Here is a 15,722-nt window from a genome sequence, read left to right on the forward strand (position 1 = left end):
AATTTGTTTATGGGACCATAAACATGGGGCTTACAAAAAAAAAAAATGAAGGACATGCCTACTGGTCCACCAACCTCATCCACCACATGCCCATTTATTCTGCTGTGTGTATGTGTATATATAATATAAATATATGAAGGAAGCGATTCCCAGCTCCAGCCCCCGGCCTACATGGGCACAATTGGAAAAATTGTATGGGGACCTGTTATACCCACTGCTGAACAAAGGTTCTCGCATATACCTGGATAACTATTACACCACCTGCCCCTTTTCAAACACCTATACCTTGGAAAAACCCTTGCCTGTGGAACCTCCAGAAAGAACAGAAAATTGCTTTGCACAATCCATAGTGCACAAAAAAAAAACTGCAAGAAGGGGGGAACAACTTTGAGAAGCAAAGACTTGCTGGCCTTGAGGTGGAAGGATAACTGGAATGTGTACATGATGTCCACCATCCATGATGACACTACGGTTGTGGTTCAAAGAATATGAGGTCCCATTGAAAAGCCCACATGCGTCCAAGACTATAATCTCTACATATGGGGGGATGGGGAGTTGCATTTCAGTGACCAAATGCTTCAGCACTATTTGGCAATAAGGAGGTCCTGTTTCTGGTACAAGAAAGTAACAATTTACCTAATTAATTTGGCTATTTATAATGCATACATAATCAACACGAAATCCACGGAACCCCCCCCCCCCCCCCTTCCTAAAATTCATCAAAGAAAACCTTTGCTCTGATGATGTTTGCCAACTTAATGAGCTTCACTTCCAGGTCAACATTCCATCATCTGAAGCAGGCCGAAGATGCCAAAAAGATATTGTGTATTCAGCAAAGAGGATTTCAGAGATACCAGCTACCATTGTCCCCAATGTCTCTCCCAACCTGGCCTTTGCATTGGTGAATGCTTCCGACTTGATCACACATCCCTAAAATATTAGCCCATATTTTTGACCATTTCCCCATCTGTGCTGACCATTTTTCATGCTTCCTCAAATAATCATGCTGCGGCCTTCCACATGAACTGACCCTGGCCTGTTTTTCGACAAAACCTCTGCCTACTGTTTGGACCGCTTGCACGTGAACTGACCCTGGCCTGTTTTATTGATTATGCTTTTGCCTACCGCTTGGACTGATCTGTTGCCCTGCTACTGTAGTACACAGGGGTTTCACATATGTGAGGGGCTCCAGAATTGTTTTTCCTGATGTTTTTTTTTTTTTTTCTCCGGTTTTCGTAATTCCAGTCTGGAGGTTTTAGGGATTTGGGTGGGAGAAGCCTCTACCCCTGTGCCTCTGTGCCCATCGCTTACCTGACTGAGGCCATTAGTCTGCTGCTGATCATCTGCCATCATGCCTCTGCCTTCCGCATGAACTGAACTGAACTGACCACACCTCTGCCTGCTACCTGTACTATGGAAATAATTAGCTGTAGCAAGAGGCAGTATGTTTATGAAGGGCTGGAGAGCGGTACAATGAGTGTCTGCAGGTAACGGTGTACCAGGACAAATAATATGGCTGTGCTGGCTGTCTTTTCCTGGACCATTTCTATGGACAAATGCTTTTTTTTTTTTTTTTTTTTTTTTTTTGTTTACCCTTTCCTCAATAGAATTTATTTCCTAGCGTAATTCTTGGTATGTACATTCTATGTGTTCAAACTTGTTCATGCCCTGACTTAGTTGGGGTAGGCGGAACAGTTTGGTGGGGCTGAGACAGCCAGACCTCTTCACCTTTGACCTCTGGGGGACACGCCTGCTGACCTTTTGACTTTTTGGGGTGTAATTCTTGGTATGTATATGCTACATGCTATGTGTTCAAAAACGATAGGTTGTCAGGAAATTAGATGTAATTCTATGCTTCTAGAACGCTTGACGGTGCTACTTAAATGCTGGGCCTCTGTATGTGGCCAAACTGTGTAAACGTCTGTCGCATTACCTTACTCAGGTGGAGTAGCTGAATGTATTTTGGGGTGTGTTAGAAATATTGTATAAATGGACAGCTTTTTGCATTTTCATTTTCTTTCCACATTTTCCAAAAAATTGTAGAAAAAGATGACATGTTCAAAAGACTCCTTATGCCTCATAGGTTATACGTTGGGGTGTTTGCTTTCCAAAATGGGGTCATTTTGTGGGCGTTTTCATTGTCCTGGTGCTGCAGGGCCTTCAAAAGTGTAATAAGTGTTAGAGAAATGTGTAATTTATGCTCCTGGAACACCTAAAGGTACTACAATGTTGGGCCTCTGTATGTGGTTAGGCTGTGTAAAAGTCTCACACGTGGTATTGCCATCCGGAGTAGCAGAATGTATTTTGGGGTGTTATTTTTTGCTATGTACATGCTATGTGTTCGAAATATCTTTATAAATTGACAATTGTGTAAAAGAAATGCGTTTTAATTTTCTTTCCACGTATTGGCACCATAGCTTGTAGACTATAACCTTCACACAGACTAAATAATATACACTAATTTGGGCTATTTTACTAAAAGATCTGTAGTAGTATAAATTGTGGGCCAAATTTATGAAGAAAAATGACTTATTTGCAAAATTTTACAATAGATACTAGAAAATGTTTTAAATTAAAAAATATTGGCTTGTCTTCCTTTTTTATTTATTGATTTCTTTGGGCTTATATCGCAAGGAAAAAAAAAAAAAAGCAGTGATTAAATGTCACCAAAAGGAAGCTCTGTTTGTGTTGGGGATAAAAAATAACAATTTTATTTGGGTGCAGTGTTGCATGATTTGAGGAATTGTCAGTCAAAGTGTGAGAGCACTGAAAGCTGAAAATTGGTCAGGGCAAGAAGGGTGTATAAATGCCCTGTATTGAAGTGGTTAAACTATATGTGAACCCCTACCTTGTGAAACTACCTATTCAGTTTAAAATATGAAGGAAGGCAACACTTTGTGTTATATTATATACTGTATATATTCTACCAAATCGATAAATGAGCCACCATAAATGTACTGATGCCTTATTTAGTTTTATATTGTACAATAGCATTGTCTTGTTTATAGCCAATAGGATTTTAATCTAACTAGATCTTGTATAACTTTGTTCATTTGGGCAATTACATCAGATGTTCTCATAAAGGTATTAAACATTTGTGTGATTTCAGAATCAGGAATTTCCTCCGCAAAGTGTTATAATTATTGGACATTCAATGGGCGGCCTTATTGCAAGAGCATTATTTACATTGAAGACTTTTAATCCTAAACTGATAAATCTCATTATAACTCAAGCTACACCCCATTTAATGCCAGTGTTGACCATAGATTATTACCTGACTGGTAAGTGATATTTCTTAGCATGGTTTCAAATCATTAGTGTGTGTTTTCCTATGCAAAGTTTTAGGCAATGATGAATGCTTTAAAAAATGCAATGAATAATTCCCATTTATCAATTAACAACTTACAAAGTACACAACCAGAAAAAACCTAGATGAAACTAAAATTTGATTAGTTCACTTTTTGCCTTTAAAACAGCTACAGTTCTCTTAGGTACTTTTTCATTTCACTAAAGATTGCCCCCCCCCCTTTTTTTTTTCCTAATGGTTTTTGCTGTATGTATTTTTATTAATTGCCTTGCCGCAGAATGATTTTGGGACCAATGTGGTACCTCCCCTGGTGTTATTGCTGATGATGGATAAATATCTTCTAGTACTTTTCAGCACTGAGTAGACCAATTTCCCAAATCTTTTTGCAAAGATGCAGTGCCAACCCAACAAGGAACCTTAACAGTGCTTCACCATTGCCTACACATATGGCTGTTATCCTTGTACAGCTTTTCAAGTCTTCAGCAAACAAACTGCATTCTGTTAGGACTCGTTCACCTGGCCGCAGGCACCCACCCTTCCTTGACTTGCTATCCACCATATGTAAGTGAGGGGAACCCAGTGGCTCCTCGCAAAAATAATTGGTAGAAGGGGTACAGCGAGTGGCCCAAATAGTCCACCCCTCATGCCACTTGAGGACCTATGAGCTCAGATAGAGATCAGAAAAAAGCTAACCTGATTCACCTCTGTCACAGTAGAATTAAAGCACTTGTATACCCGCACATCTAAAAACCAAAAATCAAAAAACACTGTAAGGCAAAGGCATAAAGAGCTGGTATGCACCGCATACTAGCGCATTATGAAATGCTTACCTTAGAAGTCCCCTCTGCGTTTCTTCCGGGTTCGTGAATCCGGCGACGTGGGTGGCCAGAGCCATGATGACATCACTCCCACTCATGCGTGCGGGAGTCTTCTTCTTGGCAAGGTCCGGCAGCGTCTGCTAGACCTTCGGCCGGGCATTCAGAGCGCATGTGCTGCTGAAGTCAGCGGCTTCATGCAAAGTGAAAGATCTACTAAACTGTACAGATTTAGGAGATATTAATTTTACCTACAGGTAAGCCTTATGATAGGCTTACCTGTAGGTAAAAATTACAAATGAGGGTATACAATTACTTAAAGTTGCTGCTGGTTCCAACCAAAAGTCTGTCACACATAGGTGCAGTGCATGAAAACGCCACTAGATGGCGACAAGAAGAATCAGCTTACACTACATTAGACTGAGGGCTTAAACAGCTGTGACTCAAAGAAGAACCTCTTCTTTCTTCTTCAGCATTTAAAGGGCCAGGCCCTTACTAACCTTCAGATATTAGAAGAGCTGCAATTTTTAAAAGGGGGGGGGGGGGCGGCCCCCCATTTCACTTACTTTGGAAGAGCAAACTCTGAAAGGGTCTTCAGGGATTGGGTCACACCTACGTATTGTATTATCTTTTCATGTGATAACACTGAAGAAATTACACTTTTCTCTAATGTAAAGTAGTGAGTGTACAACTTGTATAACGGTGTACATTTTGCTGTCCCCTCAAAATAACGCAACACACAGCCATTGATTGTCTAAACCACTGGCAAAAAAGTGTGTATACCCCTAAGTGAAAATGTCCAAATTGGGCCCAAAGTGTCAATATTTTGTGTGACCACCATTTTTTTCCAGCACTGCCTTAACCCTCTTGGCATGGAGTTCACCAGAGCTTCAGAGGTTGCCACTGGAGTCCACCTCCACTCCTCCATGATGACATCATGGAGCTGGTAGGTGTTGGAGACCTTGCTCTCCTCCACCTTCCGTTTGAGGATACCCCACAGATGCTCAGTAGGGTTTAGGTGTGGAGGCATGCTTGGCCAGTCCATCACCTTTACCCTCAGCTTCTTTAGCAAGGCCGTGGTCATCTTGGTGGTGTGTTTGGGGTCGCTATGTTGGAATACTGCCCTGCGGCCCAGACTCCAAAGGGAGGAGATCATGCTCTGCTTCAGTATGTCACAGTACATGTTGGCATTCATGGTTCTCTCAATGAACTGTAGCTCCCCAGTGTCCGTAAGCACTTGTGCAGCCCCAGACCATGACTCTCCCACCACCATGCTTGACTGTAAGCAAGACACACTTGTCTTTGTACTCCTCAACTGGTTGCCGCGCACACACACACTTGACACCATCTGAACCAAATAAGTTTATCTTGTTCTCATCAGACCACAGGACATGGTTCCAGTAATCCATGTCCTTAGTCTGCTTGTCTTCAGCAAACTGTTTGTGGCCTTTCTTGTGCATCATCTTTAGAAGAGGCTTCCTTCTGGGACGACAGCCATGCAGACCAATTTGATGCAGTGTGTGATATATGGTCTGAGCACTGACAGGCTGACCCCCCCCCCCCCCCCCCCCAACCCTTCAATCTGTGCAGCAGTGCTGGCAGCACTCGTACGTCAGTCTTCCAAAGACAACCTCTGGATATGACGCTGTGCACTGAACTTCTTTGGTCATCCATGTTGAGGCCTGTTCTGAGTGGAACCTGTCCTGTTAAACCGCTGTATGGTTTTGCTCACCGTGCTGCATTTGCCATTTTTTATGTAGAGCAACAGTTCTTATGTTTCAGACCCTCAGAGTTCTTTGCTATGAGGTGCCGTGTGGAAATTCCAGTCACCACTATGAGACCTGGAGCGATAATGTCAAATTTAACACATCTGCTTCCCATTCACACCTGAGACCTTGTAACACTGAGTCCCATGACACTGGGGAGGGAAAATGGCTAATTGGGTCCAATTTGGACATTTTTACTTAGGAGTCTACTCGCTTTTGTTGCCAGTGGTTTAGACATTAATGGCTGTGTAAGTTATTTTGAGGGGACAGCAAATTTACACTGTTATACAAGCTGTGCACGCACTAATTTGCATTGTAGCAAAGTGTCATTTCTTCAGTGTTGTTACTGGAAAAGATGGGCCTTTTATTTAAGGATAGTGATCATATGAAGCAATGTATTATCACATAGTTGGTTTGGCTCCTATTTAAATCCTAATAACAGAAATCACCCAAATGGCCCTGATCAAACGTTTACATATCCTGGAATTTTTGGCTTTGGTGCAGAGACACAAGGTGGCACACAGGTCAAAATGGAAATTAAATGTTAATTCCCCACATCCGTGGCTTTTTAAATTTCAATTAGTGTTTGTGTATAAATAGTCAATAACTCTCACATGGATGAAAAGACTAGATACTGAGCCATGGGGAGCAGAAAAGAACTGTCAAAAGACCTGCTTAACAAGGTAATGGAACTTTGTAAAGAGGGAAAAGGATATAAAAAGATGTTCAATACTTTAAATATGCCAGTCGTTACTGTTTTTAATCACATAATATATGAAAAATTCTGGATGAATTTCTTGATGCCATGGTTAGGTAGACCAAGAAAGGTTGCAGTCAAAACTACCAGACAAATTGTTTGGTCTACGAAGAAAAATACAGGCCGTTCTGGAAAATGACTGTGGTTGTTTTAAGGAGCACAATACGATATTGGGGGTGGGGGGGAGTTGTGTGGATCACCTTTAGGTACACCTTTTTGGAAAATGTTTGGTGTGGAACATGTAACAGCAGCTACAGACCCCCCTCCCCCACCCCCGTGACAGCGAGCAGAGGGCTTGTCTGAAGGAGTCTAGCATTGCAGCCCTGATCAATTCTTTCCAGACTCCTTTGGGGAAAAAAAAATGTGCATCTATTTTTTTCCCAAAAGGTGAACTTATCTTTTTAATCTAAGTCAGGGATGTGAGTAGATGGGGGGCTGTCAACTTGGGTATTATTCACATCCCATATGCATAAAGCGAAAGTGTAAAGTGAACTGAACTGCTTTACCAGTTCACTGAATTAACTGGGCAGTTAAAACACAGATTAATAACTTGCCACATTTTTATGTTTGTGCTAAACCAGGCTGATTGGCATAAACTGGTACATCCACCTACAACTACCAGTAAGGAAAATAATAGGACTTTTTCAAAAATGGATTTTGATAGTTTGTTGTTGCCCAGCAATTCCAGTAGAGAGACAGGAATTCCCAGCTCTGCACTATTGCGCTCAACTGGCTAGCCTTTGTATTGCATTTAAAAGATCAGAAGGCAGCTTGGTGGAGAATCCTGACTGTTTCTATCCCAATAGAACTAAATAATTTGTTAGCCAAATAAAATCTTCTAAAAAATATACACTGTTACAGGCCCACTATACTTATTAAAGAAAAAACAGGGAATGTTTAGGCTTGGGCTCTGCGTATGTAGTGGGGTCACTTTACAAAGAACATGTGTTGCAGTACACCTATCTACCCACTGATTGGCTGCCCTTAGCTTGCGTATTGGTCACCTCTTCTTTTCAATGCATGTTACATGTGCTAGTGTGTTGGTGTACTGCAATTCTGTTCATTTTTTATGGCATCCCACGTGTGGTGCGCTGAACTTAGCTCTTATTAGCAGAGCTATTCACCTAAAATGAACGCTGCCTCTGTACCTCGCACACACTGCTCCCCCCCCCTCCTTCACCACTGATCCCCAGCCCTAATTCTTACCCCCTCTTCTCCAGCACGGATCTCTGTGGATCCAATGCAGTTTCCGGCTGCAATTGCACAGTCTCTTTACAGTCTCTCACTCTCATCTCATTCATTACAGTGCAGCCCAGGTTGCAGAGAAAGGGACGGTCTTCAAAATTGTAAAAATATTACAAGATATAATAATTACAAGACATACTAAGATATAAAAAAAAAAATCTTAAACATTAAAAACCTAGTAAGGGTAGACGTGTCTAAATCTCCCTTGCCACTGAAGCCCAATCATGCTCCATTTGGCTTCTGAAAGGTGGTTAGGAAGCGGTTCGATGCCTCCTCACCACCCTTTTTTAACCCCATTTTTGCAGACAAATGCGCTGCAAGCGCAGGCATTTGCATGCAGTTGCGGGGCCTTTGCGTCGCTTCCTCAGACTTGAAAGTGTAGCATTCGGAAGGTGGCATCACTACAAGTCTGATCAACTGTGTCATGAGAGCAAAGCATCGCGGGCACAGCATTTAACTGCTTGCCGCCTGCCCACTGTCAAATGATGGCGGGGCATTGCGCCTGTCATTCTGGGACGCCGTCATATGATGGTGTCCCAGAATGGCTGCGGGTGCGTGGTGACCGCGGCCACACCGCATTGCTAGGACACGGTGCTACTCTCTGGAAAGAGCTGTGTCCGTGGCTCATTAACCATGTGATCAGCTGTGTCCAATCACAGCCGGTCACATGTGAACAAGGAAGTGCCGGTAATTGGCGCTCCTTGCCTCACGCTGACAGTGCGTGAGGAGAGGAGAGCCGATCAGCAGCATCCCCACACAGGGGGACATCTAGGAATGTAATCGGGGCACTGATCATCAGTGCCCTGATTACAATATTGCAAAATAGTGTCACAAATCGGTGCCCACAAGTGCTACCAATCAATGCTGGCAATCAGTGCTGCCTATCAGGGCTGGGCATCAGTGTCACCCATCAGTGCCCATCTTTACCGCCCACCCGTGCCATCTAACAGTGCCCATCAATGCCGCTGTATCAGTCCTCAACAGTGCCATCTATTAGTGCCTCATCAGTGCCATCTCCTCAATGCCCACCATTTAAGCCTATCAGTTCCGCCTCATCAGTGCACATCAGTGAAAGCGAAAAATTACTTAGTTACAAAATTTACTGACAGAAAAAAGTAAACATTTTTTTTTTCAAAATGTTTGGTGTTATTTTCTACAAAAATAAATAAAAAAAACAGCAGTGATTAAATAGCACCAAAAGAAAGCTTTGTGTGAAGAAAATTATAAATTTGTTTGGGTGCAGTGTAGCACGACAACTGAACGCTGAAAAATGGCCTGGGCATGAAGGGGAAAGTGCCTGGTAGGCCAGTGGTTAAACACCCCCTCTGCTGCCTATCGCAGCTCATGGGGGTGGTTAGCGGGTGGCAGAAACGCAGCTCAACCGCACATTTTTGCTGCTCCCAAACTACAAGATAAGCAAGGCCTAAGGCTTCGTTCACACAAGTCATACTACAGTGAGACCATGTAAAGCTGAACAGGGATGCATAGGTGTTCTGTGCATCCCCATGCAGGGCCACCCCATTGACACCAATTGATACACAGCAGCTGCATGAGAATTAACAGGTGTTCCATGCATTTCTGTGCAGGCTGTCTCAGCCATATCAATTGGGATGCAGCGACTGCATGATCGCATGCACTGTTCCCAACTTTGCATCCATCTGGGTGCATGTCCCTGAACTCTGTCTGCATTTGGGGCCATGCACCTACACCCACACAGATGTCAGATCTGTCCTTGCAGCTGCTGTGTCACAATTGACAGGAATAGTACTGCGTGCACAGAACTCCTGTGCAGGTAAACGCGATCCTCTATGGGTGTACGCTTCAGTATACCCAATGTGAACAAGGCCTTAGAAGGAATTTAGGAAGAGTTTTGTAATTTATGATGTGTTTGTGTGCAAATAGGGGTGTTATTTTATATTTTTTATTTCCTTATCTCGGGACACAGAGCTAAAATAGTTACTATGTGGGTTATAGGGCCACTGATAGGTGATAGACACTGGCACACCCTAAGGCAAGAAGTGTACTCCCTATAAACCCCTCCCACTACTGGGAGTCCTCAGTTTTTTTGCTAGTGTCTAAGGTGTTGGTCACGAGTAAAGATGTGCTGTGCTGAGCTCCACTGGAAGTTTCTCTGCTGGGGCTAGCCATGCTGACCGGATCCGTTCTTATGTCCTTTCATAGGCTAAATGGTTGGTACCCGGGCCTTGTGTCCGAATAAACAAGGTTTTGCTTGCAAACGCTTCTCTTTAGAGAACTGGACCCTGGGATCCAGTACTTTTTGGTAGTAAGGCCATAAAGTTTTTACTGGCAGGGTGCTGTCGCAGGTCCAGTATTGTGGGTAACTTGAGGTTCCCCTATTCCTGAAGGCCTCGGAGCCCACCGTGAAGGGTGAAGATTGGGTTTTTATCTCCGATAACCCTGCTGCGAGGAAAAGGTAAGGGAGATTTTCTCAGAAATTTATCCTTCTATGTATAATGTTGTCATGCCCATGTGTCACCACTGGGGGCTGTATTGAGCACTCACCGACCTGATGCTGGAAACAGCGCAGGAGCCTTTCATTTTTCCTCTCCTCCGGCCACAACAGATCCTCCGGAGTAAGAAAGGGGGTCTGGTTTTCCTCCTGCGCCCCCAATATTGGTCCTTTTCCCCTTCGGGGGATTGATATACTAAAAGCAGTTTCCTTTTTTTTTTTAAAAAAAAGGGGGGGAACAGAACGCGTGGCCGCTGAGCGGAGGATTTACCCCCCGCCGCATGTCTGCTGTTTTACAGGCCGCCGCTTGCGGGCAGACACTTTCCTTTTGAAAGGAAAGGGGGGGCATAATTTGCTCGGGGGGTGTGGCTAATGGCGTCAGACACTGGCCACACGTGGAGAAAGTGTTAAAGCGCTGTGTATGTGTAGCTGCTGCTGGCTGTGGAGGGACACATGAGCAGGAGGATGGCTTGTTCAGGTTAGTGACACAGGCATTTCCCTTTGACACATATATACTTTACCAGGCTAGGATTAATAGCAGCTAATGGTGCTGGACTATAGCCTAGCAGTATACATTCTTTTGCTGGTAGTGCCTCTGCTTTATGCTTCAGGCTATAAGTGGTATTGGGATCAGGAACTCCTCTAAGGGTTCTAAAGGGGTCAATGGTTTTCACTATAAACTAAATCCATTTCCAAAAGAATGTCATCCTCCTCTGAGAGGGATGCGGCTGGTCAGATTGAGCCGTTAGGGGAAACTGTCGCATAAACACCATTTGTAATTTGGAAAGAAGATCCATGCTATGATGTCTCTCCATATTGGGGCTAAACATAACAGATTCCCATCTAGTGTTCAGGACCCTCTTGAGGTGCAGGAGGCTGGGGATCAGGTAGATTTTCCCAAATATTTGGAAGCTACTTGTATATACTTCTGAGGATCCTAATATGGAAGGAGTAGCATCACAAGACAGGCTACTCAACCTTTTTGCTGCCTGCAGCGCAGGCTCTTGAGGAACCCACTTCTAATTGGGTTCTTTAGAACCTCCCCCATCTGAATGGGAACATCCAGATAAACAATATTATCCTCCCAAGAAATTCTCCACACTTGCTCCTATAGAAGAGTATTTCTATGAAAGAAAATGGGGGGGTTCCAGCAATTGATGCTGCAATCGCCTCCGTGAGCAAGATGCACTGATGTTAAAGGATCCAACAGATTGGAACTTCTTTCTAAAAACAATATGTCTTTAGCAAGTTCAGTAGCGCAGCCAGTTCTTGCTGCAATTGGTGTATACCAGTCCATTAAGGAACAGTTTGTGGAGATACTTAAAATTCTGCCTGATCAGCAGGCCCAGCAATGGGTTGGTATATCAGATGCACTATGCTTCACAGTAGATGCTAGGAAAGACTCTATCATTTAAGCCTCATGGCTTATGCTTGGACTAGTGCATTCTTGCAGAGCTCTGTGGATGAAAAATTCATCAGCCAAAGCACCGTGTAAAAAGCTCTTACAGTTTTCCCTCTCATGGTGAACGGCTATTTAGAGACGATCTGGATAAGTACATCCAAAGGATCTCTAATGGGAAAAACTCTCTCTTACCAGTAAAGAAGAAGTTCAAATATTTCTCTTTTAATCTTGCTGCCTCTCCTGTGCCAGGGGCATCAGCCTCTAGGCAGTCTTAATGGCCTCAACCCAAGGGCAGCACCAGGGTCAGAAGAGGTTCTTGGGGCAGAAAGCCCAAAAAGCAGGATACTAAAGCCTCCTCATGAAGGGGCGCCCCTGCTCGCTCGGGTGAGGGGAAGGCTCCTGCAATTCTCAAAATCTGTCAGGAGCAATGTGAAGACAGATGGGTGGCTTCTGCAGTTTTTCTCTAGGTTACGACTAGAGTTCCGAGAGTTTCTGTATCCTCGTTTTTTCTAAGGGAAAATGTTCCCCAAGGATCCAGAGAAAAAAGTCTTTCTGGCTCTGGATCATCTGTTATCCCAGTCGGTGATATCAGAGGTTCCCTTAGTGGAACAGTGCACAGGGTTTGATTCAAAGCTTTCACAATCTGAATCGGCACTTAAACATCTTATCCTTTCGCACAATCCGATCAGTTGTGTCCATCCTGCAAGGAGGGAAGTTTTTGGCTTTAATCGATATCAAAGATGCATATCTCCATGTGCCAAATTTTCCCGCTCACCATAAATGTCTGTGCTTTGAAATATAAAATCATAATTTCAGTTGTGGCACTGCCACTGGGTTTAGCCACAGCACCACGGGTGTTCTGAAAGATTCTGGCACCTTCTTTAGCGAGATTAAGAGCTTTTAATAGATCATTCAGTCTCAGGCCTAAACCAGAGTCTGATCGCAGAATCTCTGGGTTGATTACTCAACCTTGAAAAATCCTCTTTAAAACCACCAAGGAGATTACAGTACTTGGGGCTGGTTATGGATACCGTACAGAAGAAGGTATTCTTACCCCAGACGAGAATCGGTTCCATTGTAGAACTAATTCAACTTATCAAAACAAAGAAAAATCCTTCCATTTGGCTGGGCAGGAGATTGTTGGGGGAAATGGTGGCCTCCATCGAGGCTGTCCCTTACACGCAGTTTTCACTCAGGACTGCTTCAAAACACCATCCTGTCGGTCTGGAATAAAAGGATTCAGACCTTCGTCTTTTTTCCCAAATGCGCTTGGCTCCTGACGTAAGTCAGAGCCTAAATTGGTGGTTATCCAGCAAAAGGGAAAATCTTTTCTACCTGTTCCCTGGAAAGTGATAACAGCAGATGCCAGCCTTCTAGGCTGGGGAGCAGCCCGGGAAGAAGATTCTGTCCAGGGGAGATGGTCCAGGTTAGAAGACCTTGCCGATCAACATTTTGGAAAATTCGGGCAGTTCGTCTGGCCCTAGAATCTCGGACGGTCAGACTACGGGACTGTCCAGTCAGGATTCAGTCCAACAAGGCCACGGCTGTGGCTTTCGTCAATCACCAGGGGGGCACGAGAAGTCGTGCAGCCCAAAAAGAAAGAAATGAATAATGTTCTAGCTTGGGCAGAACACAACATTCCTTGCCTATTGGCAACTTTCATTCCAGGAATAGAGAGTTGGCAGACGGACTACTTGAGTCGCCAACAATTCTTTTCGGGAGACTGGTCTCTTCTTCCCGACATCTTCCTAGCGGTATTTCAGAGATGGGGTTTTCCGGACATGGAACTATTCACGTCCAGATTCAACAACAAAGTCGACAACTTTGTATCGGGAACAAGGGATCCGCTAGCAGGCGGAACAGACGCATTAGTCCTCACATGGGATCAGTTTTTTACTGATCTATGTGTTTCCTCCAGTTCTGCTACTTCCGTGCCTTCTCTGCAGGATCAAGCGGGAACGAAAGGAGGTGATTCTGGTGGCCCCAGTGGGCCCCACAAGATCTTGATTTACCGAGATCATAAGATGGCAGTAGGAGTCCTTTGGGCACTGCCATTATAGTCAGACCTTCTCGTACAAGGTCCGGTATTCCATCCTACCTTGTGGATGAAAAATTTAACAGGTTTGACTGTTGAATCCCACTTTATAAAGGATCGTGGGTGATCTCCTTCACGTAGTATCTACTTTGAGTAATGTCAGGAAGCTGGCTTCCAGAATCATTTACTATAGAGTCTGGAAGACATATGTTTCTTGGTATGGATCCAGGGGTGGGCACCCAGGATGCATTTTATAGGCAGGATCCTTGATTTGCTGCAAATAAGATCTGGAATTAAGTTGGCCTTGACTTCTATCAAGGGCTAGATCCAGGCCTTGTCAGTGTTTCCTTTCAATGACCTCTTGCTTCCCAATCTTGGTGCGTAGCTTATTCAGGGGGTAACACGGATAAATCCCCCTATCAAGGCACCTCTAATCCTTGGGATTTGAATTTGGTCTTATTGGCTTTGCTGAATCAGCCGTTTCAGCCTTTACGAGACATTCCCCTGGTCCTTTTTTGAAAAGAAAGATAATCTCTCTGATTGCCATTTTTTCTGCTAAAAGAGTATCAGAATTAGCGGCTCTGTCTTGTAAAGCGCCATATTTGTTCATGCATAAGGATGAGGTGGTTTTATGTCCTCATCCTGAATTCCAACCAAAAGTGGTAACAGGTTTTCATTTTAAAGCAAGATATTATTCTTCCTTCTTTCTCCCCAGAGCCTCAATCTAGGGAAGAGAAGGCACTACATTCCCTTGATGTAGTAAGAGCGATCAGAATCTATTTAGAGGCGGCCGCTCAGTTTCGCAAAACACATGTTTTGTTTGTACTGCCAGAGGGTCCAAAATGTGGATAGGCGGCATCAAAATTCACTATTTTCCAAGTGGATTTGTCAAGTGATTGTTCAAGCTTCAGCTTAAAGAAGAAAATTCTTCCTTCTCATGTTAGAGCGCACTCATCCAGGGTGATTAGTGCCTCTTGGGTGGTGCATCAGGCCTCTATGGCTGAGATCTGTAAGGCCGAGACTGGGTCTTTGGTTCATACGTTTATCAGATTTTATCAAATCAATATTAAAGGTCATGAGGATATTGCCTTTGGGCACAGTGTACTGCAGGCTGCAGTATGAGTCCTCTGGCCTCCTGTTTTTGTTGTCTCCCTGCCTTCAGTTGCCATTGCTATGAGACATCCCTCATAGCAAGTACTATGGCTCTGTCCCCTGATGTAAGAAAAGAAAACAGGATTTTTAAAACGGCTTACCTGTAAAATCCTTTTTTTTTTTTTTTTTATGTACATCAGGGGACACAGAAGTCCCTCCCTTCTTGGTATACACTTGTATTGCTTGGCTACAAAACTGAGGACTCCCAGTAGCAGGAGGGGTTATATTGGGAGTACACTTATTGCCTTAGGTGATGCACACTGGCACACCCTATCAGTGGCCCTATAACCCACATAGTAAGTACTATGGCTTTGTGTCCCCTGATGTACATCAAAGAGAAGGATTTTACAGGTAAGCTGTTTTAAAAATCCTGTTTTTTGTGAAAATTATTTGATAAACATTTGCGCAAATATTGCTTGGCCTTAAAAATCATTAGAACCTTTTTATCCTACTGGTCATGTGTGTTCAGAAAATATATGGTTTGGTGGGTCTTTTAAAACTCTGAAAGCTGTAAGGGAGAAATGAAAAGATGAAATTTGGACATGTACGTTCAACATGTTTCACCTTGATCGGCTTCTTCAGGAACAAGGGAGTAGATGTGTTCATATCACAAATAGACAATGTGTTACTCTCTAAAATATACATGGAAAAACGGAAGAAAAGGAAAAAAAATCAATTAATAAGGAAGTCACATCAAGACACAAAACTTTGTGATATAGATAACATAGCACTATATAGAAAACATCAACCATAATGTCACAATATTACAGTTC

General features: G+C 43.5%; 1 protein-coding gene across 2 annotated transcripts in view; it reads left to right on the plus strand.

The window, feature by feature from the left end:
- Positions 1–15,722, plus strand: part of PGAP1 (post-GPI attachment to proteins inositol deacylase 1) — a 484,659-nt gene that overhangs the window by 85,008 nt on the left and 383,929 nt on the right. For both annotated transcript variants that reach the window (XM_077448710.1, XM_077448711.1), the window contains exon 4: positions 3,110–3,281. In XM_077448710.1, coding sequence (XP_077304836.1) covers positions 3,110–3,281 — 172 coding nt within the window. The remainder of the gene's footprint in view (positions 1–3,109; positions 3,282–15,722) is intronic.

The sequence above is a fragment of the Lithobates pipiens genome, unplaced genomic scaffold (assembly GCF_037356315.1).
Source record: "Lithobates pipiens isolate NorthernLeopardFrog02 unplaced genomic scaffold, aLitPip1_a1.2 Scaffold_22, whole genome shotgun sequence".
In the NCBI taxonomy this organism is placed as follows: Eukaryota; Metazoa; Chordata; class Amphibia; order Anura; family Ranidae; genus Lithobates; species Lithobates pipiens.